Source organism: Rissa tridactyla, chromosome 3 (assembly GCF_028500815.1).
Source record: "Rissa tridactyla isolate bRisTri1 chromosome 3, bRisTri1.patW.cur.20221130, whole genome shotgun sequence".
In the NCBI taxonomy this organism is placed as follows: Eukaryota; Metazoa; Chordata; class Aves; order Charadriiformes; family Laridae; genus Rissa; species Rissa tridactyla.
In genome coordinates, this window is record NC_071468.1 from 126,830,614 (window position 1) to 126,857,236 (window position 26,623).

At 50.6% G+C, this 26,623-nt stretch overlaps 1 protein-coding gene across 7 annotated transcripts in view; it reads left to right on the top strand.

Moving 5' to 3' along the window:
• ASXL2 (ASXL transcriptional regulator 2) overlaps positions 1-26,219 on the top strand; it is a 122,907-nt gene extending 96,688 nt beyond the window's left edge. For 6 of the 7 annotated variants that reach the window (XM_054196118.1, XM_054196120.1, XM_054196119.1 and 3 more), the window contains 6 exons: positions 3,777-3,917; positions 5,335-5,498; positions 9,063-9,159; positions 14,187-14,292; positions 16,093-16,813; positions 18,898-26,219. In XM_054196118.1, the coding sequence (XP_054052093.1) occupies positions 3,777-3,917; positions 5,335-5,498; positions 9,063-9,159; positions 14,187-14,292; positions 16,093-16,813; positions 18,898-21,300 (3,632 nt within the window). In that variant the 3' untranslated portion in view covers positions 21,301-26,219. The remainder of the gene's footprint in view (positions 1-3,776; positions 3,918-5,334; positions 5,499-9,062; positions 9,160-14,186; positions 14,293-16,092; positions 16,814-18,897) is intronic. The other variant, XM_054196116.1, reaches the window with a different exon arrangement.
• Positions 26,220-26,623: the final 404 nt, after the last annotated feature.

Genomic DNA, 26,623 nt, shown 5'->3' on the forward strand with positions numbered 1-26,623 from the left:
GGTTGCCTGTTGTTCCCAGGCAGCTTTGTAGTTCAGACCCGTTCAAAAAGGTTAAGGGGAAAAAGGTTAATATCATCTTGCTTGTTTGAAATTCAGTCCTAAGCTGTTCTTGTGCCCTTTATACCTAGGCTGGTGTGGTCTGAGAAGGAAGCCAAAATTAATCCAGTAGAAAATTACACATTTCCCATGATCGTATTAAGAAAATGGCGTGCCAGGTGTATGAAGTCTTTAACATAAAATGATAGTTTAAAAGCCTTTTGTAGTTTCTCTGCTAACTAGGATTAAACCTGACTGGTTCATTAGCACAACAGGCAGATATCGTTCCTGGCAGACCCCATCTCCTGAGCCCCCTGCCCCAGGAGGAATCGCATCTGCACTTAGGGAAGTAGGAACAGGGAGACCCAGGAGGGACTGAAACAGGTAGGGTGTTTTGTAAGATCGTTAGCTAACATAGAGTAATTATTAAAATAGCCTAATGGAGTAAGTAATCCAAACTCATGTTACTCAGGGTCCTTAAAGTATTGTTTGGTGTCTTTATTTTTTGTGATTCTAATGAGGCTTTTGCCTTTCCTGGGAACAACCAGAATCAGGCTGCTGGAGGCCTGCTCTCTGGCCCTTCCCAGGCGCTGCGTGTCAGGCCTCTGGGGCAGGAGGTCACAGCATATCAGTTTCTCTCCTTATTTTGGTTTCACACTTCCCAAACTATTGCCACATCCACTTTAATGATGGGTGAACTATTTTCTTCCAGCGTCTCTATTTAATTTTGGTTATTGATTTTTTTTTTTTCTCTCTGACTTCCCCATACTTTGCTGCTACATTACAGTTGCAAGGTGTTGTACATTCTGCATGTCAACTTATCCAGCCTTTCTAGTGCTACTCTGAAAACATTAGAATCACAGGACCATTCATGCTGGTAGGGAGCTCAAGGAGGTCTCCAGTCCAGCCTCCAGCTCACAGCAGGGTCAGCTCGGCTCCACCAGGTTGCTCAGGGCTCTGGCCAGTCAGGCCTTGGAAAACCTCCAAGGATGGAGATGGCACAACCTCTCTGGGCCCCACTGCTGGACTGTCCTCATGGGGAAAAAGCTTTTCCGTGTAGCCCATCTGACTTGCATCTGTTTTCTCTCATCCTCCTGCCATGTCCCCCTGTGACAAGCCTGGCTCCATCTTCTGCTGGGCTCCCAGCAGGAGCAGGGTGGTGGCTATCAGGTCCCCGACAGTCTCTTTCCTTCCCCAGCCTGAACAAGCCCTGATCCCTCAGCCTCTCCTCGCAGGGCAAGCGCTGCAGTCCCCTGAGCATCTTGGTGGCCCTCAGCTGAGCTTGCTCCTGGTTTTGATGTCTTGCTTGTATTAGAGGCCCCGGGACAGGGCACAGAATCGAGGTGTGGTCTAACGAGTGCTGAGCAGAGGGGGATAGTTGCCTCCCTCGATCTGCTGGCTGTGGTCCCGTGGTCCTACAGCCCAGGGTGCTGTTGGGCTTTGGTGCTGGGGCACAAGTTCAGCTTGTGTCTGCCAGGACTTTCATGTCCCTTCCAGCAGAGCTGCCCCCAGCCTGTATCGCTGCCAGGGGCTCTGCCTGCCCAGGGCAGGACTTCGCATTTATCCTCGGAACGTTCCCGCTGGCCTCTTCCTCCAGCCTGGCACGGTCCCGCTGGTGGCAGCTCTGCCCTCAAGCAGAGCGACTGGTCCCCGCAAATTTGGCGTTACCTGCAAACTTGAGCAAGTGCTCCATTGCCTCCCCAAAGGAAAAACGTGAACCAGGACTGGTGCCCTGAGTCACTCCGTCGTTCCCGGCCTCCAGGCAGAGGATGGAGCATGACTCTCCAAGCCTGGCCACCTCACCCGCTGCTTACCCATCTGGTTGTCCACCCATCCAGACCCTAATGTCCCAGCTCACATACAGTGTTGTGGGACACAATGTCAAATGCCTTGCTAAAGTCAAGGTGAAAGGCATCGACGTCTCTTCGTTCATCCATAAATCTAGTAATTTGATCACAGAAGGCAATCAGGCTGGTCAGGCATGATTTACCCATGGTGAGTCCATGCTGACTGCCTCCAGTCGTCATTATCTCCTTCATGTGATCAGAAATGTGCTCCAAGAGGGGTCACTCCATGATTTTCCCAGGGAGAAATGTGAGGATTAACCGATCTGTATTTTCTCAGGTTGTCTATTTGGCCCTTTTTCAAAGTGGGTGTCACATTCGTTTTTCTTAGTTGTGGGGAATCTCCCGCCATCTTCACTCCTTTTCAAAGATGGTAGAGAGGGGCCTTGTGAGGGCACTGGTGGGCTCCCCCAGGACCCTTGGGTTCAACTCAAGCTGTTCCGTAGGCTTGTATGGGTAGAGACAACCTTCTTGACTTGTCTCCCTTGCCTGGCTTTCCTGAGGGCTGGTACCTGTCCATGCCAGCATCCAGCCGTATGAGCTTTCCTAACTTAAAGACTGTGAGGGACGCATTGCACTCATTTCACATGTGGTCTCAGGAAAGCCGTATTCCTCAGCTTTTGCTATGGCGTTAGTCGACTCATTTGGGGTAGGAACAGTGTGTGTTTATGCAGCCCCCAGTTAGACTGTAAACTGATTATTGTAAAAGCCTTTGAATGTTCCTGCAACATGAGTGGCATTTGTACGTTTTTCGTCAGCATCCATGGAGTCCTTTTTTCCCCTCCTGTCCACATGATGGTACATAGAAATAGCTCACAACTGGGACAACAGGATATATTGAGATGGAGAAGTAAATTAAGCATACAAGTAGAGAAAGAGCAGTATTCTGATAGAAAGCGACACGCCAATTCCACAATTTCAGGGATGTATTTGGTCAGAACTGGAACAGCTAGCATAAGGAAGAGAAGGAAGGGGAAAGGAACCGGGCAGAGAGGAGAGTAAGAGAAGCAGATGGGGAACAAATCTGGCACAGACTGGGTGAAGGAGTTGATTAGTGCAAGTCATTAATCAGAGCCAGCAGGCGTTTCGTTTGTGAGTTGATGACGTGTGTTGTGGAGTCTCTCTTTCGAGGTATGGGACCTCAGTACCCTTCTGTACTTGAGTGAGTACCTGTTATTATGCACAAACCTAAAGGGAGCAGAGGGAAGACCAGCTCATGATCTTAATTCATCTCACTTAAGACGAGGAGGGAAAGGAAGGCAGGAGAATCTAGGGAAGAAGAGCTTCCCACCAGCATTAAAAATACTGCTGTACAGAAGAGAATGTGGGTGGCAGTGATTTGTAAGGAAACATAGTGGTGAAATCTGTCTAGTTTGGCTAAGGAGTGGCTTTGGAGGAGGACATGAAAATACCTCTTGAGTATTTGGAAGAGGAGGAGGAACTACTGAGGGTGGTCTAAAAGAACAAGTGCTACATTAGTAGGTTAAAATTTAGAAAGTACACATAAAGTATGAAGAGATTTTTCTGAACAGTGAACTCTAACAGAAACTAAAGCTGTCTCCGAAAGGAAGTTTTAAAAAGATCATTATTGTATTTGGATATAGATGGGAAATAAGATAGAACTAACTGGGAAATAGACTCAAACCATAAATGAAACGGCTGTCGTCCCTTTATTTTGTGATAGTCTGATAGCTACAAAGGGCTCTTCTACGTTCGGCCTCTTGGGAATTGAGTGCTACAAGAATAAAGGAATATAAGTCTCCTAGAAGTGCTTGTCCCAGAGCTGCTGGGATTAGGGTATGCACGCTAAGGAATCTTTATTTCAGTCCAGACAGATGTCTCGTGTAATATTTCTTTGTACATCCCGGTGTTTAAATGTTTCCATTTCCTGTGCAGCTTGGGAAGGCAAGCAGTCAGATGGACAGTCCAGCAGCCCTCAGAACTCCACCTCCAGTTCCTCTCCCTCTGTTAAGCTTGATAACTCCTTGCCAGGGCTGGGGAAGAAACCATTCCAGAGATCTGACAGGCTCCATGCAAGTAAGAGATTTATTTTTTTGCTTACAGAGATGTGGTTGCTCTGATGACAGAACAAAAGCCTAAATAGCAAAATTGAGTAAAATGTGTAATTAATTCCATTGCTAAAGTGACTTCTGGACAGCTCTAGTATGCTGTGTGAATTAGGGTAAATAATTCAAACCTTACATATGCAAATACGCCTCTTCTCATTTCTTATCATCAGGGGTTTCTACCTGTGAATTTGCAGCTTGCTGTTTGCAAAGCAGAAAAAGGACTTGCATTATTTATCAGGCTTTTTAACGTACTTAAGACACTTTGATAACATTAAAAAGAAAAAAGAAATTCCTTCCCAGATCTTTATACATCAGACCCTACTGTTATTTGTCTTACTTCCCACTCATTGAAGTTGGCTCTTTCTCAGCCCTCTTGACCTTTTGTGATTTCTTTGATATATACCAATGATGGGATTGACCTCGGTGAACTTCAGGATATTCTGAGGTCCCTATCTGTGCTAATCATCCTAGATTTCCTTTATCACTAAATAGGCACTTTCCAGGGTGTGTTTCATTTGTCCCCTGTAATTAGGGAATTCCGCAGCTTCAGTGGATGATAAACCTGCAGAGCCATTTTCTGAGTGACTTCTCATAGAGCAAACTGCCCCTAATGAAACAAACCTCCGTGGCAGTTATTTTGTTAGATGTTGTCACCTTAAAAGTAATTGCTGTCATCCCTGCAGTCAGGGCAAGCGAGGGTCTGTCTTAATATTACCTCTTTTGCTAACACTGCACTTTTAATCTGAGCTTCAAAACACACAGTGTTTTGCCAGTAATAGACAGTGATGAACCCAAAGAAAGAGAGTACATGGCACAAATGCTTTCTTCATTATTCGTCTCTGAATTTGCAGCACACGCACACGAAGCTGGCTGTAGCATACGGGTTAATGCTGGACTTGCTTTCAAACACAGAAAAGGAAAGGGAATAGTTATTCATTTTTACTGCTTTGTCTAGTGTTGTGGTTTCTTCACAAGCACAATGAGCTGATGATTTTTTCTGAAATGCTTTTGCTGACAGCAAAGTAGGAAAGTCCAAGAAGAAATCCCGAGAAACAAACCGACCTTAACTAGAGGCTTAAAATAGAAAATTGATGTGGCTAAAAGCAGCTCTAGAAACACTCCTGAAAAAGACTCCTTGCAGCCCCCAGATAGCCAGGATTCCTACAAAAATTAGGTGAACTGACACAGGCTGCAGTATATTAGGTGTGGAAATTTTCTCTGCTGGAAAGGACCTCGTGTTCTTTTCACTATATGTGCAAAGGTGAAATGTGTATTTCAAGTCACGGTATGAAATGGATTAACAAAGTGGCATTTTGAAAATCTCAGGAGCCTTTAAAACCCTCTCTTAGGTAAGGTGTTACTCACGTCTTTGTGTTTCATTGCAGGGCAGCTGAAGAGAACAAAGTGTGCTGAAATTGATGTGGAAACTCCCGACTCCATCCTGGTGAACACCAACCTGCGGGCACTGATCAACAAGCACACCTTCTCTGTTCTGCCTACGGAATGCCAGCAGCGCCTGCTGCTGCTGCTGCCCGAGGTGGACAGGCAGGTATGTCGTGGTTTCTGTGGTGCAGAGGAGACAGGCTCTTGGGTGTCACAGGGAGCATCTCCAGAAATAATTGAGGCCGAACGTTCTGATACCATCCAAATACTGCGTTTGTGTCTAACGGGGTAGACTTTTTCTTCTGTGCACTGTGTAAAAAAAATTGGAAGGTTCTTCAGTGATTCATTTGGTGTTTGTTGCTGCCAGAAAAAAAGAATTGAGGTTTGATAAAGCAGTGGCTTAATTCTGTTTAATCAACTCCATATTCCCAGGTACAGCGAGGGCAGTGTTTCTGATACGTTGGACTTGAAGAGGGCCAGGAGTGATGGGAGTGCAGTGATTTCAGCATCTTCCTCTCTCCTGCCCTCTCCCAGGCTCTTCGGTACAAGATTGACCCTGCAGCCTTTTAGACTGGTGCCTTTCCCCACAATACCTAAATGGATGTGGCCATTTAGTTCCGCCATTCTCGTTTCTCGTTACCCGGTGTTACTGCTCTCAGATTCTGAATTTGGTAAAGTGAAAACTGGCTGAGTTTTCTATTGCACATTCACACTGTCCAGATGGCAGAGTAGACCTGGCCTGCACCAAAGAGCTTGTGTCCTGCCCTGAAACACGCACTAGCTTAGAGGTACCAGGCAGGCAGTGCGAGTCAGCCTTGAAGGCAGTTAATTTTTATATGCATTATCTGTCTAAGACCTCTTTGAGTGAACAGAGGGATGTGAAAAAGCAGAAGAGTTCTCAGTGGGGAGGAATGGGGTTCGTCTGCTCTGGGGGTGGCACAGAAGAAGCAGTGAAGGTTCGTTCTCACTGAGCTCTTTGGTAAATGGTTGGTGGTAACTGGAACAATGAACCTGAGTGAGAAGGGGGTAAGAACTCAGCCTTCAGCATTGAAGCAAGAGCTAAGAGACTCTTTTGATAAGACCGTTATTTTCAGCTCAGCTGGATCTGGTGAATTCCATCCTAAGGGGGACATAAAAGAACTGCCTGAAGCAACCTCACCCTTATAGCCGTTTTCTTCAGCAGCTTGTAGAAGGCAAGGATGGTACAAAGAGATGAGAAGAACAAATGTTGCTCTTGCATGTAAAAGGAGGAAAAAACACTGAGTTGAGGGAGTGAGGTTCAATCTGTTCATGCTCAATACCAGAAAAGTTGTAGATAGAACAAGGATGCTTCCTTCTTTTTACCGCATTCATACGTTATGTTTGTCTTCAGCATTCCTACCCCAAGTGGCTGGGAGCTTCAGAGCAAAGTGGGATTCTGTGCTGTGCTTCCACTTCAGATGTAGAGCTGTTAACTCAGATGCCTTCACATATGTGCCTGGAGCCGTTCTAAATGTTCTTTAGATATCAAAGCTGGCTTCAAGCTGCCACTCCAGATGGAAATCTTCTGTACGTCCTGTCTCAGATCTGCACGTCCCTTGAAGACACTTTTCTGTGTGGTGCTCAGATCAGTACTAGATGCCAATGTTTACCCTCCGCAGTCACCTCCCGGGAGTCTGCATCTCCGCGAGTTACTCTGGGCCCCTTTTATAGAGAGTGGAAAGCCAGCTGGTGCCATCAAGAGCCTGAGACCAAGTCCAGGTGTCTGCTTCAGGGCAAGGTGAACTGAGTCCCCACCTCCACACACTCAGTTGACTCAGTCGCAATAAGCTGTGAAGGGACACCGGCTTAGACGTAGACACGTATAGTACAGACATGCATGAAGTTAGATGCATCTTCATAGCTGTGCTGCCCTTCTGGTTCTCCCAGAATGTTAATAGTGCGTACGGGTCTGGCAGCTGCACTGGGGTCTGCTTTACAGAGGATGCTTTGTCGAACAGATAGTGCTCGTTTGGAGTTAGGGGGCGTTCCAGCATTTTATGTTGTCTCATAAATTCTAATCTTCAATCAGCATTCATCGGGGACTTGTTAGTCCAAGGCTGATCCAATAAATATTTGAAGGAATTGTTTTATAAGTCCTGTGGCCTTTGTAATAATTAGGTATGTGTCAAAATATGATGTGAGGGTGTTTGCAGCTGGAGTTTACTGGCAAGAACCTCACAGCAGATGGCAAGACATTTCTGTCCTGACTCTTAAGTTTAATTTTCGTTAAATTGAATTAGAATTCGACTGAGAATAAATTTTGACTAACTAAATAATATTGCTTGGCTCCAGAGAGGACAAATTTTACATTTCACTGTAGTAAATCTCCTAGAGCAGCCCACCACCACATCAAGTGGTGAGGTGTGCTGTAAAAAATGTCAGGCTTGCTGTAGGAAACAGGAGAAGAGGTGAAGGCGTTGGACATGCCAGTTGTGAAGGGTCACAGATCTGTTGTGTTTTGCTTGGCAGTGTCTCCGTCTGCGCAGTCACAGCTGGGGCTTCTGTAGAAGTGGGCGCTTTGAGGCAGGACCCAGCCAGCCCTGCGGTACTTGTTGTCCGCCAGCACAAGGAACAGGCAACAGCGAAATGTGAATTCTGCTCCCTGTAGTCGATCAATAGAGATTTAGCCTAGAAAATAAACCTCTGCTTTTGTAAATCCCTATAATTGCTGCTCCTAATTTACAACTTAACATTTTCTAACTAAATCTTACCTAAAAAACCCTTCTATTAGGTCACCTCCATCATTTTAATTACCTGCCTGACAAATGCTGCCTCAGGAAAAGCAGTGTTTTTCTCTACCAAATCCTGCACCATTGAACGTTTGCTGCACAGATCTCCCCGGGTAACCAGATGTATCCTACATTTGGACAGTTGGATTTTGCTTGTTTCTTCTGATTTATTATTTACACAAGAGATGGAAACATACCAGTTTTGCCCACTGCAAGTTTTTGCGACTTACTGAATGATATGTGTATTTTAGTGTTTCTGGCAGAGAAATTCCACATTTGCTTCTGTAGGATAAAGAGCAAAAGCAAACCTCATATACGTTTTATTACCTGGTTTTAATTTCCCTCTGTATTATGTTCCAGTCTTAGCCTCGTGCTTTCTGATGTATGGCCTACTCTGTAGCGCGACTGCCCTATTTGGCTAGCCATATTTTGAAGACAGAATGGGTTTTGAGCTTCATTTGTCCCTGTTTCTCCTGAATCATGCCTGGTTATGATTATATACATTTCAAAGTTACTTTTGTACGATATCTTTTATGTCCTGGTTTTTTCTTCATGCACATTTTTATGTTGCCCAGAAGACAGCAGAGCTGTTGCTTTGGATGGTAGTTCAGGCGATACCGTGCATTTGTTTTGCAGGGGAGAAGGCATCTGAAGAAGCTTTTCTGAGGCTGTGCTGTTCCCTTGTGCTCGCCCTGCCACCTGTACCCTCTGCTGCTCATGCACGTTTGTGCAGCAGCAGGACTGCAGAGGGTTGGGCTGAAATAAGGATGAGGAAAACTTGCCACAGTCTCCTGGATCCCAGACTTGGCTACGCACAGCCTTAAGAATGCGGTTTATTTTCTTCTGAGTGAGTTAAAGGCAGATTCCAGAGAGATCTGTGGCAATGTTGGGACTCTTGCTCTGCTTTCAGATCCCATGTGACAACATGCGACATTTGCCTTTCCAGCTGGTTCATACTATTTGCTTTGTTTGTGTTCCAGGTCGGGGCGGATGGTCTGATGAAGCTGAGTGGCTCTGCGCTCAACAACGAGTTCTTCACTTCAGCTGCCCAAGGCTGGAAGGAGCGGTTGTCAGAAGGTAAGACTTCCCCAGACAGCCAAGTACAACGCTAGAAGGCTAGTGCATGTTTTGGGGAATGTGTAAAAGATATTTTATGGAGAAGTTGAAGTGCTGGAGTGACGTACTTGGTGAAGACAGCTGTAGTCAATATGGCCCATGAGAGCAAGTGCAAGCCTGGAACTATCTAATCACAAGGTCAGAGAGGGGGCCGCAGTAAGGAGTTCTCTTTTGAACTTCACATGTGGAAAAATGAGCAAGTCTCTGGAAGAGATGAGAAAAGAAGGAAAAATGCATTTAAAACCTTGTTGCAATGACAATAGAGTCATAGAATCATAGAATCGTTAGGGTTGGAAGCGATCTTAAAGATCATCTCGTTCCAAGCCCCCTGCCATGGGCAGGGACACCTCCCACTCGATCAGGTTGCTCAGAGCCCCGTCCAGCCTGGCCTTAAAAACTTCCAGGGATGGGGCTTCCACCACCTCCTGGGCCACCTGTTCCAGTGTCTCACCACCCTCATGGTGAAGAACTTCTTCCTAACGTCCAGGCTGAATCGACCCATCTCTAGTTTTAATCTGTTCCCTCTAGTCCCACCATTACCCGACATCCTAAAAAGTCCCTCCCCAGCTTTCTTGGAGGCCCCCTTAAGATACTGGTAGGCCACTCGAAGGTCTCCTCGGCGCCTTCTTTTCTCCAGACTGAACAACCCCAACTCTCTCAGTCTGTCCCCATAGGAGAGGTGCTCCAGCCCTCTGATCGTCCTCGTGGCCCTTCTCTGGACACGTTCCAGCACGTCCGTATCTCTCTTGTAGTAGGGGCTCCAGAACTGGACGCAGTGCTCCAGGTGGGGTCTCACGAGAGTGGAGTGGAGGGGGAGAATCACCTCCCTCGCCCTGCTGGCCACGCTTCTCCTGATGCAGCCCAGGGTACGATTGGCTTTCTGGGCTGCCAGCGCACACTGACGGCTCATGTGGAGCCTCTTGTCCACCAGCACCCCCAAGTCCTTTTCTTCAGGGCTGCTCTCAAGCCCGTCACTGCCCAGCTTGTATCGGTGCTTGGGATTGCCCTGACCCAGATGGAGGACCTTGCACTTGGTCTTGTTGAACTTCAAGAGGTTGGCATAGGCCCACCTCTCCAGTCTGTCCAGGTCCCTCTGGATGGCATCCCTTCCCTCCAGCGTGTCAGCCGCCCCACACAGAGCTGTGTTATTCTCAAGTTGTGGTAGTGAAGATCAGTAGAGAAGGTAAATTATATTCCCAGAGTAATGCACTTTGTCATCAGCAAAGTCTTCAAACCACAGTTGGTATGGTCAGTCCTCTGAGCCATAATTTTCATATACCATCAAGGCAGCCATTTACTAGTCTACAGGAGTCCTGCACCTTAACAGTCATTGGCATCTTGAACTTAGAGGTGCTCAATTCCGTGATTTGATCAAATCACATCCTCAGAAGCGACTCACTCATTGTGGGCAGGGACCGTTTCCTCTGCAGAATCCAACCCTGCAGCCTCTCACCAGAGTTTTATAAAGACAATAGCGCCAATCAGGACACCCCTAAGAAGGGGATATCATTTACTCTCATCCAGATGATTGACTCTTATGAGGCTTTTCCATAGAAGATGTATCCAGTTCTCTTTGTATTTTGTAGATTCTGGGTGTATCCTATGCCAGAAAACAGGAAGGCATAGAACTCGGCTGTCTGAGCTGTTTAGTTGTTAATACCACTCCTGGATTTGGCCACCATCATTTAATGTTTTCTCTTTAATGCTTCTTAGAAGACCTTTTGTCTGTTGGTGTCTGCACATCTAGAGGGTGCAGCTACGTATACACTAAGTTTTCTCACCAGAGTCAAACTGCTGTAGAAGCTGCTACGGTGGCAAAGCTTGCAATGGCCAGGGTGAGGTCTGGAGACCTCAACTGATGTTCTCACTGAGCACCGTATCTCTGCTGAAGTACCAAAGCGCAATGCCTCTGTGGGCAGAGCAGCCCTGTAGGCTTTCTTCGGCTACTCTTCAAGGTACGGATGATAAATAACAATGCTGTTTAGGGTCACCCTCAGTATTATTAGAGATTCGCAGGCCTGGTCAGCCTTATCTAGAGGAGATGCAGGCCTGGTCAGCCTCAATGTCATCACTGGAAACGTGATGGAGCGAGCCGTCTGGGAACACATGGGAAGAGGAAGGTGATGGGAAATCATCAGCATGGTTTTACCGGAGGTAAATCATGCCTGAAGAGTGTGACTGCATTAAAAATTACTGAATTTGTGAACAAGGGGAGAGAAGTGGGTATCATTTGCCTCAACCTAAGCAAACTTCTGATAACTGTCTCCCACAATACTCTTGCATCCATGGAGGGACAGTAGGGTCCAGGTGGGTGGACAACCAGACGGGTGAGTAGCTGGTTAGACACTCAGGCTTGGAGTCATGGTTCACACTTGGAGGTTGGTAACAAGTGGAGACCGCAGGGGCCTGTCTGGGCACCGCTGCTATTTGCCTTCTTTATCAGTGACCCTGGAGGAGCTTGTGGAGGACACCAAACTGGGGCCACCAGCTCGAGGGCAGGGCTGCCATCCAGCGGGGCCGAGACAGGCTGGAGAGGGGCAGGATCCTGCCCCTGGGGAGGAAGAGCCCCTGGCAGCGATACAGGCTGGGGAGGGGGGACCTGATAGCAGCCCCCTGCTCGTGCTGGGAGGCCAGCAGGAACATGGAGCCAGGCTTGTTGCAGTGGGACATGGCAGGAGGATGAGAGAAAACGGGCGCGAGTCAGATGGGTTACAAGGAAAAGCTTTTTCCCTGTGAGGACAGTCCAGCAGTGGGGCCCGGAGAGGTTGTGCCATCTCCAGCCTTGGGGGTTTCCAAGGCCTGACTGCCCAGAGCCCTGAGCAACCTGGTGGAGCCAAACCAACCCTGCTGTGAGCTGGAGGTTGGACTGGAGACCTCCTGAGGTCCCCGTCAGCCTTTAGGTAGATGTTGAGAAGTAAATCACTTGACTGCAAGCCATCACCTAGGTTTTCACTGTGCTTTGCGCTCAGTGCGAGCCTGGGCCGATGCAGACGTACGCTTCTAGTTGAAATCTCCCAGCTGGGGACAACGGTGGCATAACCACAGAATGAAAATCCAACATTCACTACTATGACAGAGACTATTTCAAATGAACCAATTTTGTACCCTGTTGCTAAATTACGCTAAGCAAAGGCAGGCATTCCGCTGTTTGTGATGCAACAGACTTTCTGTATTTATTTACCTGACCAAGTTTATACAAAAATGGAAAAGAAAGTTGATGTCCCAGAGATTGTGTTTTGGGCCCTCTGTACTTGCTGCAATACAAAGATGACTGTCCTGATTTCATACCGACACGTAACTGCACTGAAAAGGGACACACTCTCGGTTCCCGTTGGATGTATTTTGATAACTGCATGGAGGGCGAACTCAACAAGCATTTCTTGCAATCCCCTTATTTGACTAGAGAAAATTATTGAGAAACAAACTGCGCAGTGATGAAAGTATCCAATTTCTGTTAATATCTTTACAGCATCCCCTCTGATAACTGCAGTGTTGGAAAAGATCGGATTCTAGTAACTGTTTCCTCCGGTGCTAAAGAGCACAAACAAAATGTGTGAACAAGAGAAACCTTGAGAATGAACGAAGTCTTGAGGCTCAAGGCCACATGTCTGTCACCAAAGCACTGCAGTTGTGTTAAAAAACCAAGCTTTCTTGTCTAATGATGAACTCTTAAAATATTAACATACGACCTTACAAACTTTAATGGTTCAAACTGCGTCGGGGAAGGTTCGCACTTGACACGAGGAAACATTTCTTACAAACCACAATGTGTGAAATGTGCGCTTCAGATGTGTGAGAGGGGTTTTTTTGTTTCCCACCTGCCAGTGACAGAACAGCATCTGTTACCCGAAGTATTTTCTATCATTTGTGCTGGGCAAGAAGTCTCTGATGTTGTCGCGTGCAACCTTCCCCACGGCCATCCACCACTGTCGGTGCAGGGTGCCATGTTGCTCTGCCGTCTGCATGGGCAATAGCTTCACGTCCTTCCGAAAATGGCAGTTACGCAGTGCATGCATACATACACATAGGTATTCCTTTAATAAGCGCTGTTCCACATAAAGCATTTATCGGGACACTGGCAGGGAAAGGGGTTGTGACTGTCAGGCATGAAGCTGTTGCCCATCCGCTGCAAGGAGCAGGCAGCAGAGGCGGGCTTGTTGGTGATGGTGGATGAGAAGCTGGCCATAGCCGGCACCGTGCGCTGGTAGCCCAGAACCCCCCCGCAGCCTGGGCTGCATCCCCAGCAGCGTGGGCAGCAGGGCGAGGGGGGGATTCTGCCCCTCTGCTGCGCTCGGGGGAGACCCCCCTGCAGTGCTGCCTCCAGCGCTGGGGCCTCGGCACAGGAGAGACACGGAGCTGTTGGAGCGGGGCCAGAGGAGGCCCCGGAGATGCTGGGAGGGCTGGAGCCCCTCTGCTGGGAGGACAGGCTGAGAGAGCTGGGGGGGTTCAGCCTGGAGAAGAGAAGGCTCCGCGGAGACCTTCCAGCCCCTGCCAGTCCCTCAAGGGGCTCCAGGAAAGCTGGGGAGGGACTCTGGAGCAGGGAGGGGAGCCATGGGACGAGGGGGAAGGGTTTTACACTGGAAGAGGGGAGATTTGGATGAGATATTGGGAAGAAATCCTTTGGTGTGAGGGGGGTGAGCCCCTGGCCCAGGCTGCCCAGAGAAGCTGTGGCTGCCCCATCCCTGGAGGGCTTCAAGGCCAGGTTGGCCGGGGCTTGGAGCAACCTGGGCTGGTGGGAGGTGTCCCTGCCCAGGGCAGGGGGTGGACTAGATGATCTTTAAGATCCCTTCCCACCCAAACCATTCTATGAAACACCTTGCAGCTCAGGAGAAAGGCTGAAGTTCCACAGGCAGGGCTGCAGTGTCACAGGCTGAGGAGGGGACTTCTGTGAGATGAGACTCACACCTGTAAGCTGGAAGGCTCCTGTGGTTATCCTGATGCGTTTTATCCACAGCTTTTTTGAAAGATAACCTTTATTGGTTTTGCAGGTGAGTTTACACCAGAAATGCAGCTAAGAATACGGCAAGAAATAGAAAAGGAAAAGAAGGTCGAGCTGTGGAAGGAACATTTTTTCGAGAGCTACTATGGCCAGAGGTAAGACATTCAGCTGTCTTTTTACTCCCGCGTTGCCTGTCCATACGTACCTGTTGCTGCATTTGTAGTGTGCTGTCTGTCAATTAACATTACTGTTCGTTAATCCTGAAACCGGACAAAGGTCTCTCGCTTCGTCTGGCTGCCACAGAACTGAGCAAATGCCCCAGTGATCTGGGTTGGAAGCAATGTGTTTGCTGTCAGGATTTCTAATGCTTTAACCAGGGTAGGTCTGTGTTCTTTAGGGGAGGATGTCCCTTAGACCTCACGTCTTAACCTGCCCCACTCCTTCCCGCGGTGCTGTGAGCCGCTCCCCTCCCGCGCTGGTTCTCATGCCAGGACTCGGCAGCTCCACGGGGCTGAGCTGGGTGAGCCCACTCTGCCTTGCACCAGCCCACCTGCAATCCTGTGTATTTCCTCACAGCTTCAGTCAGACACGGATTTGGTTAAACTCCCAAGTCTGCACGTCTTCCATTCTGGGTTTCTTTTTGCTTCAAGGTTTTCCCATTCTTTTGGGCCGTGGAGAGGATTTCAGGTTTCTGTGTGACTAACTATACTAAGAAACTTGAAAACAAACAGACAGAAATAACTAATAAGGAGTTTCTTATCCTGCATCTCGACAGTGAGCTTTTATGCTTGTCCTTGGACTGTCAGCCAGTTTCCCTCCCATTCATCTGTGATGTTTAACCCTCCAGAGCATTTGGATTATTGCAAGCCCTGGTTTCATCATTCCGTGGCTGATAGTTTGGGGTCCGGGGTGAGCGGGAGGCTGGGCTGTGCGTGTACACGTGGCAGGCTGCGGTACCGGGTGCAGGAATACGCCGGGTTCAGAATGCGGGTCATCTGGTGGTACAGCAAAGAGCTGTACTCAGCTGACTCACCCACTTCTCCCAGCGCTGAAAACCAGGATGTAACCACGCGTGGAGCTCTGGGCTGGAAGATGGTGGTGACAGCCACATTCTGAAGCTTTAGGGGGATGGGGAATGGCAGGACAGCGTGGAGGTGACCTGCACAACAGCAGGACTTCAGTTCTCTCCAGCTCCTAAGAGTTTGCCTGGTAGAAATCAATCCCACAGCAGCCTTCCTCCAGACAGGCTTCGTCGAGTGTTATGGGTTCATGTTTGGGCAAAAAACCAGATTTGATATTTCATTAAGAGGGATGGATGAAGTTAATCCTAAACCAGACGTCGCTCTGGGAATTAGAGTCCCAGCTTCTTCATTTCTTTCACAAATAAAGATGGATGAATAATTCAGGATGGATTAATAATATTGCCCTGTATTATCCGTCAGCTTTTTGCTGATGGCGAAAGGCGGCAATGTCAGTTCTAAGCTAAGGGTACGTCGGTGGTTCTGGCAGTAGCCACGTTCCCCTGGAAAAAACGGTGGGACGCTCTCGGTGTCCCTGTCCGCAAATGTCCCCATATGAGCTTCAGTCAGACGCGAGCTGTGTGGGATGGTTCGCGTGCTGTGGAGATAAGTCTGTGGTGGCCAATAAAGGGAATATTTACTGCTGGCCAAATTCATGGGATTTGCAGCCTGGAAAATGTGTATCTGGGTAGAGGACTAGATCGAGCCTGTGTTCCGTGTGTCTCCTTTAGTTGGTTTTAAACATTGCTAGCAAGTTCTGTTTCATGCAGAAGTACGAACGGTACAGAAGGTTTCCAAAGATGGTGGCATAGAATCGGGTGTGAGAGACACATTTATTTAGGGTGTGGTACACAGAGAATCCTCTCTGTTTCCATGAGGATAATATGCTTTTTGCAAGAATGTTTTACAAAATAAAAATTCTGTTTTTATTGACAGTTCCGGACTAAGTCCTGAAGAGTCGAAGAGACTGACAGCAAACACCAGCCCTGCCGAGACAGAGCCTGAAAAGGCAGCAGCTGAACAGCCAAAATGCGCGCCAGCCGCTCTGGCGCCGCTCAAAGAGGAGGTTCCTTCTCCCCTAGAATCTAAAGCACAAGCAGTCCAAGAAGCACCAGCGATGAAAAGAGCAGGAGAGGAAAGAAGAGAGGACACGCAGCCCAAAGCAGCCAAGCCCGCGGAGGCCTCAGTTTCCCCGGGTGGGTGCGCAGTGAAACCTGGCGACCGCTCTCTGCCTGTCAAGGAGAGGCTTCTCCCGGGAGAAGCCATTCCGGAGAAACCACAAACTGCTGTGAGTCAAAAGCCTGAAGAAGAGAGAAAACACGCTGCCTCGAAGGAAGTGCTCGCGAGAGAGACTGTCAGTACCTCAGTTTTGGCCCCGAGTAAACCAAAGAGCCCCGAAGCAGGGGAAGTAGTAGCAGACGTGAAAAGTCCAGTGGTTGCCCCAGAACCACCAGAAAAGAAGCCCCCTGTAAGCGAAGAAATGGAAGTCAGCGTTGAAGCCCATAAGAGGAAGTCAGAGAGTCACGAAGAAGCTCTGACCACTCCTGAAAAAAAGCCCCGCATGATGGAGAACTGCCAGCACCGCCAGGCGTTTCGGGCCCAGCCCCAGTCCTTTCCTGCGGCGGGGACCCCGGTGCCACGGGTGCCCCCACTCAAGGTAAAGAGAAGCGAGGACAGATCCCTATTACGTGGGTCACGTCAGCTGGTGGCCCTCACAGAAGCGCTTTGTCCGTTTGGTTCTAGTCATGTTTGTAAGTTGTGGTACTTGCTTATTATAGCGAGGGAAATACTTGATCCAAAAATGTAAGAGCTCAGCTGTTGGCTACAGGGAATCTGCTGGCTGGCTGATCACCGATACTTCAGTTAAGTATCTCTCGTACACATGCATTAAAAGATCTTGTGTGCCAGAAGCTCAGAGAATTGTGCAAAAGCCCGAGACAGGGTCTTACAGGGAGCACTGCGGTTCTCGTTGGAAACGGGGGAGCTGCGGAGGAGCTGCGAGACCGTAACAACAAAGCCAGTTGTCGCCCGGAGCGCGCAGAGCTTTGCAGAGGTGTGAGTACCCCCAGCAGTACAGTAACAGGTCCAGAGAGGACGCTACCAGCAGCTTCCTCGGTTGTATCAGCTCCAGAAACTACGTTATTTACCCATGTTTAAAAAAAGACCACGTAGAAATAATGCAGTTCTCACTTCCACCAGCTGAATGCAGTGTGGTGTCAGACCAGGCAGCAGGAGAGGGCGATGTAGGGAATATCTCAATTCCAAAAGGCCTTTGGCTGCTGAGGCTTAGCAAGAACCTACCTGGGAAAGGGAACGGGCAACCCATCGCCACCGGGATAGGGCAGGTGGGCGGGAAGCATGGCGGGAACGGTCCCGCTTTGGCCTGGACGATGTCGTGCTCTTGCCCTTGAGATGCCAGTCATAGGCCCACACACCTACTGCCGAGCTGCCAGGAAACCCCCCGGTAAGGAACAAGCCCCCTCAATTCAGCCCTTTGATACCGTCTCAGAAAATGATCACAAGTTTGCAGTGTACGATATCGCTGATTCTGCTTTTTTACAGCCCCGTGTGACTGTGCGAATTGAAAAGTTTGGTTTCTGTAGCGCAGAGCCTGTGCTTTTTCCCCCCGAATTTGCTGTGGTCGAAGTTCAGCTCCCTGGTTTGGGGCCTTAGGCAGAAGTTGTAAATGGAAAACTGCCTAATTACCGTATTTCTGTATGTCCTGAGAGTTCTGCTCTCCTGGTAAGACTCTTTTATACTAGGAAGTACACAAACATGACATTTTCAAAACGGTTCACTATTCACACTACGTTAATAAGGATGGCACAAAGGTACAAAAGCATTAATAAAATTTGTTAGTGACAGAAAATTGGGGGAAAACTGTTAATAAGAGAGATCTGAAATATCCTACAGGAAGAGAGGTTGGCCTTCCAGTGCAATAAACATGGGATTTAATTTAATCCTAGAGCGAATTTAAGGGCGATCACAAATAGTCTCCGCTGTAAGGCAGAGGGCACGTCGTTCCTCAAAAAAGAAGCGGTGAGCGGGTTAACGAGCAGCGGAGTGGGAGGCAGCGAGGTGTTGCAGAAACGTGAAAACAAATGTAACCTCAAAATATACTGGCTTCAGTCCTTGCAGTGGAGACAGGAGAGCACCAACAGCAGCGCGCTCCTCCCATCGCTTGCATTAGAAAGCACAAACTTGCAGAAAGTAAACTGGAACCAAGAGGGGAGTGCGGGATGTGTTTTGGAAGACAGGACTAAAGTATTGGCGTTTTCCCCACAGCTACACGGCAGAGAGATGGTTATTGCTTTGGGTAAAGCCAGCGAGGAGACGCGTAAACACGCAGGGGTAGCAGAGCGGCGCAGCATCAAGCAGAATGTCGACACAGACCTTTAAAAGGATATAAGTGACGTATGAATGAAGTATGAGACCTAGAACAGGGACAACAGGTGCTGAGTCTGGAACAACCTCCCTTTTCTGAGGGGCTTGACAGGTTTAGAGTAGGGCTTGACAGGTTTAGAGCTCCCGGTCTGAGTCAGAGATGGTAAGAGACGCGCGTGAGCTGTGCCGGACAGCGGAGATCACACGCGTCTTTTATTATTTAGCCAGGGAGGGAGAAAAGGGATTTCTCCAAAACTACAATTATTTCTCTGAGACTGCAACTATAAACACTTCAGTTCCTAAACTCGTGGATTAAGTGTTCCCGTATCTCAGTTGTGCTCTGCTCCTCTGTTTCAGATTCCTGTTTCCAGAATCTCCCCGATGCCATTTCCTGCGGGCCAGGTCTCTCCCAGGGCGCGTTTCCCCATCTCATTTACCAGTCCGGGAAGAACTGGGGCCAGAACTTTGGCAGACATCAAGGCAAGAGCCCAACAAGCCAAGGCTCAGAGGGCAGCGGCTGCTGCCGCCGCCGCCGCCGCCGCCGCCGCCTCGACGGGGGGGGCTGTCCCGGGGCCGGGACCGGGCGGCGGTGGGGGCCCACCGGGCGGTGGAGGAGAGAAGAGTAACGCAGCGGCAAGTGGAACCAACGAAACTGGAATTCGAGGAAATGCACTGGAACTGGCAGGAACTGGAAGCGGGGGAAGTTCGAGAAGGTTCCTTCCCCATTGTCCAGGGACATCTACCCAAATGGAGACCCAGGCCCCGGGCCCGGCACCGCCTCACGATCCTTCTCGAGCACAACTACAGCAGACGTCCGCGCTGCAGCCCAGAACTGCAGCCGGCAGCACGGGCACCAGCTCCCCCCCAGCAGCGGTGTCGGCGTTAGAGAAAACCCACAGGACAAACCAGAGCCCCCCCAGTATGACTGTGGGCCAGGTTTCAGGCTCCCCGTATGCTGGCAGCGGTGACAAACAAGAGAAAGCACCTTCTGCTCCGGCAGGTCCGAGCCAGGCCTGTGGGGCAGCAGCTGTCAGGGATGGAACGGGCTGTGTCACCGTGTCCACAGCAGACACCAGCACAAACCTAACGAAGGTAGCATCCACGGCCTCAGGAGGGACCGGCACAGATGTTTCTAAGAGCAAATCTCCTTCCCCTTCCATGTCTTCACTGACATCCGTGAGCTCAGAAGCCCAGGCTGGAGGTGTGGTCCCATCTGTCCCACCCTCTAGTACCTCCCCAGCAGCGCCCAGCCTTAAAACGCACGCGAGCTCAAGCGGGGCCCTCCCAAAACCAAGCTCCAGCATTCCTGCGAACAACCCTTTGGTCACCCAGCTTCTTCAAGGCAAGAATGTCCCTCTGGAGCAAATCCTGCCGAAGCCTCTCACCAAAGCAGAGATGAAACCAGTCCCATTAGCCTCTCCTGAAGAAAAAGGGGCAGCGGCAGCATCCAGCGCTCCAAGCGTAGCCGGGGGCGGCGCTGGAGCCGAGGGTGGTGAAAGACAATCGAGTTTACCCACACAACAGCTTGGGAAGATCTTTTGCCAGAACAGGCCTCTGCCTCACATTCCAAGGACCTTTCCACTCCCCTCGGGAAAGGACCCCGGTCCTGACCAGCACCAGTGCCACGAGGCGCTCAGCAAAACAACGCAAGAGCAGATCCTTCAGACTCTTATCAAGAGGGTCCAGAGGCAGAATTTGTTGCCGGTCCTTCAGCCTTCGCAACTGAACCTCACCCCCTCGGGTTTCCAGTTAGAGAACAGCTCCACCAGCCAGCGATTTATGCTGGGTTTCACGGGCAGAAGGACATCCAAGCCTGCCATGTCTGGTCATTACCTGCTCAACATTTCCACCTACGGTCGTGGTTCGGAGAGTTTGAGGAGAGGCTTCTCCTTGAACCCTGAAAACCGCTCGTGTCTGAACAGTCCTGCTGATGCTCCCAAAGCGGAATTTGGGGAATGTGAGGAGACAGCTGGCCAGGGCAGCAGCAGCGACGAAGGGGATGCAGATGATGAGAGTACTGGTGATGAACGTGAGCGTATGAGTGTAAAAGAGGAGCCCCAGGCTGCCCAGGCTTCTGGTCAGTGCGAAAGAGAACAGGTACCACATAGCGTAAATCCGTCGGATCACAGCGCCCTTGCTAAAAAGGGCGTAAAGACCGAAGCAGCCACGTCTCAGCAGGCAGCAGGCGGCAAGGAGAACGTTCAGGCCTTGGACGGAACTACGTTAGCACGGGATTTCATTCAAGCCGCTCAAGAGCAAATGGCACATGCAATGAGGGGGAAAATGCACAGCAACACGGAGCTTTTCAGTCCTTCTGTCCCGTCCTCGGACTCTGCGCAGCAGCAGCCTCCACTGCTCCCTCCTGCACACCCTCCAAAGCTCTCTGGAAGCGCTGCAGCACAGCTCATCGGGCCCAGTTACAGCGGGACAATAAATGTCTCCACCTCCCCGGACGTGAACCAAGGGTCTCTCATGAGCGGGCTGTCGGAATGCAATCAGTTGTCCAGCAGCATGGGGAACGTCATGTCCTTCTCTGTGACTGTAACCACCATTCCCACCAGCCAAGCTATGAACTCTGGCAGCCACGGTCAGGCCATCCCCGTTCAAGCCTTCGCTGAAGACAGCAGCATGGAGGATTCCCCTTCCAAATGTTACTGCAGGTTGAAAGCCATGATCATGTGCAAGGGCTGCGGTGCCTTCTGCCATGATGACTGCATTGGCCCCTCTAAGCTCTGTGTCTCCTGCCTCGTGGTGCGGTAACCGGGACGGGAGGTGGGGAAGAGGATGGCTTGATTTGGGGTTTGCTTTCGGAAGTACAATGGGAAGAAACAGGAAATTTACTGCCTTGCACAAGAGACACGTTACCGAATCAGGAATACAGAGTAGAGTTCTTCTTTCATTAAAGAAAGAGCACCTTCTTGTACAGTGAGTCTAAATTGAGCTCAACTACGTGAATTGTGACAAGAGTTTGCACTTAAGGAATTATGTAAATATGTCACATTATTTTGTTTAAAAATATTTTTTCAGTCTTCTAGGAGATAGCGTTTGACTCGTACTGCAGTTTCATTAACCCCAGCCTGCTCTCCAGCATCTTTGCTGAGCTCTGCTCTAGATGGGGAGCGAACCCCCGGCAAAACCTCAGCCTGAGCTTGGGCTTCTCTTGACCAAGAGAAGAACTGGATAATCAAGAAAGGAATCGTTCGTGCTGACTGACGGGAGCACCGAGGCAGCGAGCCCTGACTGGGCGCACTTGGTTGCTCGAAATTTTAGTTTGAATTTTTCGGAGTAGGAAGGCGTTAAACGTTGTACCAGCCTTTCAAGTAATTGCCTTTCCCTTGTGAGCGGGCCGTTCCCGAAGGCGTACTGGGTTGTGCAATATTGGCTGGAGTTTCTGATGCGCATATCCTCTCCGCTTCACGGAGGCAGTTGCAGTAACCTTGTTTTAAGGAAAGTAGCGTCTTCATTTGCCACTGGTAAATAACTCAAAAAGGCAACTGTTCTAACCATAGGAGTCCAGAATTTAAATCACTAAACCAACTCGGTAATGGTGATGACGGGGAATCCCAGGAACCATTTAAAGCAGAGATCACAAACACGTGCTGAACTGCATTTCATGTCTGGCCTGCCGGGACCCGGCAGAGCCCTGCGTTTTTACGAGGCGTTTGAGTGAGCCGGGAGGCGCCATCCCGCAGTCAGGAGCCGTCGGCTGTGACAGCCCGGGACGCGAGTGGAGTGCACCGAGCGTCACCCTCGGTCCCGCGGCTTTCTAGGAAGCTTTTTCTGTGCTCATCCAACCTCCCCGATAGGCAGACTTGGCCAATTTCTAGAGATTTTCTATTTAGGTAAGGGTAGGGACAGGAAAACAAGTGTCTTGTTGGGCCTCGCGTGAGCCCGCTGGGGGCGTCTCTGTGTTTTTCGATACCAAATGGGGCCTCGTCCCCGCTCGGGGTCTGCGCAGCCGCGGTCCCGGGCCGGGCTGGGGCTGGGGACAGGGCTCCGCACCCCTCCGACCCGAGCCTGGGACACGGCCAGGGACGCGCCTCCTCGCTTTCAGCCTTCAAAATCCATTCACTTGGATTAATGGAAATCAAAGCAGTTACAAAATGGTACTCTGTTCTCAAGAACTGACGTCAGGCTGGCTAACGAAGCACACGCCAATCTGCAGTTTGAGGTATTGCAACACGTCCGCGTCCCGTCGAGGGTTTATGTGGCGTTCCTCTTGGGAAACCAAGCCCACGGGGGTCACTAATCCCCTCCGGTTCCGTCTTGTCGCTGGGGGGGGGGGGGGGGCCATCCTGCACCTCGGTCAGGTAACGGATCGTTGTATCTTTTTTGATGGCAAAGCACTGAATTCACTTTTAATCCAAAGGCCTTTTTAAGATGAAGCAATATTAACAAAATAGATGGGACGGCTGGTTTGCGAGGGGTCCTCAGCCTTCCCTTTTCTCCCCCTGTGACTGCCGCGGCGCTCCCCTCGCCCGGAACCCCTGAGCTGTCGGGAAAGAGCAGAAATAACCACCTGGGAAGCGGCGGGGTTTGCCGGGAGCGGGTGGTGATTTACTTGGTAGCGATAAAGAAAAGGAGCGTTGCAGCCGCCATGACATCGTGACAGAGGCGCGTCCCTCCCTGCCCAGCAGAGCCGGCCGCCTCCCAGCAGGGTGGGTGGTGTGCGGGCGCAGGGGCTGCCGCGCACCTTCGTCTTGCTTATCGCTAATTCACTGGGGAGCAGTGACCCCTCCTTTCGAACGACGCAGCACAGCTCAGACCTCCAGTGACGAAGAGGATTTAAGTAGTAGAAATAAAGTCAAATTTTTTAATCTGTAACTGAAATCTCAAAAAATCCCCCCGAAACCCTACGCACAAATTCCTCCCAGTGTTTCCGTCGTGCTGCGCAGGCGCTGGCGGAGGCTGTAGCCCACGAACCACCCCGGCTTTGGCGTGTTCCCCCCGCTTGGCGCGTGCGTGCCTGCGGAGCGGCAGAGGTTGGCTTCTCCCGTTGCAGCCCAGGTGCCGGAGCAGGGATCATCCCCCTGCCCGGGCCCGACTGGTCCATCAGCACGGCGCAGCCCCCACCGCCTGCCTCCGTCTCTTGGGCTGGGAAAGGGATTTCTGCCGGATTTTTAACTGTGGGGAGGCAGTGTGAAACGGGTGGGAGCTGCGTGCCCCGAGGGGTCACGCTGGGAGCAGGGTCTGTCCCGTCCCTGTTTCTCCAGCCTTGTCTGGACGTGCAGAGGCTCCGGTGGTGCAGTAATCCTCAGGCCGACACGTTCGTTCCTGGCTACGGCAGATCCCCGGCATAATCCGATTTGAAGATCGGTGGTAGTTACAGAATAAACTGAAAAAGTCATTCTTGCCCCAAATAAGAGCAAAGCGGTTTTGCTGGCGTAATTGGATCAATTCTGTTCGTACCTTGGCTTTATCGGTGTGGTTTTCTGACAAGGCGTGAGGGGAAGGAGACGGGGCGGGAGCAGCGGGCCGTGACCTCGCTCTTCGCGCGCGGGTTTTTAACGCCGCCGGGGCTGGGAAAGGCTGTTCCATTGCTCCTCTCGGCACTTGCCAAAGCCGTCACCGCCCCGGCCGAGGGGCCAGCACGTTCCTCCCTTGGAATGTCACACGCGGCCCCTGCCGTGCGTGGGCTGGGTTTTCTGTGCCACGGACGCTCCTGTGAGCCCGCTCGGGAAGGGAAGGAGCTGCCGTTGGAGCGTGGTCCCACAGGGAAGGCGCCTGCCCGCTGTCACCGTCCTGGGCTGGGACATGTGGCCACCGCCAAGGGCTCCGGGGCTCCAGAGCTGTGTGGGCGTCCTGCGGGATGACCTGGAAGTTTACAACCCCGTTCAGTGCCTTAGGGATATTTTAACGGATCAGCACTTTTCTCGGGCTACTTTTATTCTATTTCTTTTTAAGAAAATAAATTCTTTTAACTGCACATCTTTGATTTTAACGTATGCGATGAGCTCCCCGCTGCAGCTTGATGGACCAGTCTCCACAGGCCTGCAAGAGGGCATTAAGTAGTTAGGAAATCGTTAGAGATAACGGGGCTCAGTGTAACGATCGCTTGCAGGTGGACATAAATCCGTGACGGCTTTGTGTGTTCGACAGCGCTGGTTACCGAGTGACGCGTTTGAGAAGGGGGAAATCCCGCAGCCCGTGCCGAGCGTTCCCGCTGCCGCCTCGCTGCCGAGCCTCCTCCCGCCGCCGCCGCCCCCCCATCCCTGCCCTTCCCGCTGCTCCTTCCAGCAGGATCGTAGACCTGCCTTCACGCAGCGTTTATCAATAGAAGGGGTGTCGTGACGCAGTTGGAAGCATTACGCTTCCGTTCCCCAGAGGTGAACAGCGCTCTAGTAAATGCTGTCACGAAAGAAATCCGAGATAAAATGTGTTCAAAGCCTAACGTCAAACTATGTCTGTGGCAGCAAAAGCAGCTTGAGTAAGAGATACTCCCATTTAAATTCTCCCTTTTGGGCCGTGTCCAAGTCCTGCAGCAGGAGAACTGGAAGCACAGGCTGCCCCACGGGGCTTCGCTGGCCAGAGCAACCCCCCGGCGGGGGCTGGTGCCGTGGGGGAGCGGGGGCCGCTCCCTGCGGGAGGTCCGGTTTTGAGGTGGGTCGGTAGCACGGGGCAGGGATTTTGCGTGAAATTTTAATGTCCCTCCTTAAATCAGAAGGAAAGACCAAGACGCTTCACAGCTGCGCTGGCCCAGGGGCCTTTCTCCTTCTTGTGGCAATAAGAAATAGCTGATGGTGGAGCCGTTGACAGCCAGGAGGTGTCCTCGGGTCGGAGGGGGGTCCTTCACGCTGCTGCAGCCCCAGCAGGGACCATCCCGGGGCCGGTCGCTGCCGACATGCCCACAGTGGGAGACCGGAGCTGGCCTTGGGCTTCTCCGTTCCGGGGGGGCTCCGTCTCACGCTTCATTTAAACCACTGGGCTGTGGGGGGCCACCAGGAGGCGACCAGCACCAGCCCTGCCCGGGACCCTCCCACCTTCCCCAGCGCCGCTCGGGCTTCAGCGCTGCGCAGCCACACGAATGTCCGTGGGGCCAGAGGTGGTGGCAGCGCGTGGCCTGTGGTGGGGCTGGAGGCAGAAGCCACCACCGCTCCGGTGGCCCGGTCTTCTGGGAGAAGAGCGGGGTTGGGGTGTTGCCTGGGAAGGGGCCTGAAGGCCAGCAGCTTCCTTCGTGGCACGGCCTCCCCAGGGACGCGGGAAGCCCTGGGGACACGGTTGCGTTCCTCTCGGGAGTTCCGCTTAAGGCGAGCTGTTTGAAAGCCACCGTTGGCGTCGGCCCTGGTGTCGCGCCGCGGCTCTGCTGGCCCCGGGCGTCGGTGGAGGAGGGTCCTGGGGCCGGGCTGGTTTGAACTTCAGAGTCCCACCTCGGAAAACGCGGCAGCGGGAGGGCGAGGCTGGGGTGCGCACACTGAATCACCCCGGCTTTAGCAGGGATTAATTGCTGCGGGGGGACACGAGCGCCCCCGGGCACCCGCAGCCCCGGCAGGGGCTCTGCCAGCGGCGCCTCCCCTGGGGTCGTGGTACCCACAACTTTCTTTGTTGCCTAGGTTGTTTTTTTTAATGCTATACATTTGATATAACAGAAGATCAATTTTAAGAGCTTACAGTAATATATTTTAAGTAATATATATTTTAGTATCTGTAAAAAAAAAAAAAAAGACAGAGGATGATTTATGGAGTAGATAAACAGGGTATGGGCGTGTGCAGTTCCTCAGCGAGGCCAAGGGTAGTTTTACAAGCAGGAGAAATGAAGAGAGTCAGTTTTTTTTCCATTAATGCAATAAAAATGGGAATTCTTAAAAAGAAGAAATCCGATACTGTTTACCACGTGCTTTTCTTGTTTTGACAACAGGCCTGTAAACGCAGTTTAGAAGATACTAAACCTTTGTCTGTCTTTTGCCTTTTTAAAAGGGACTTAAATTGGAATAGAGGGTATGTACAGAAAAATCAAGTTGACACCATTTAAAAATGTATTTTTACACAAATAATATAGAAAAAACCATATTTTACATAAGAATTTTAAGTATTTGAAATATGTATATATATACTGTATGTACTTCATATATTCTTTATTTTACAT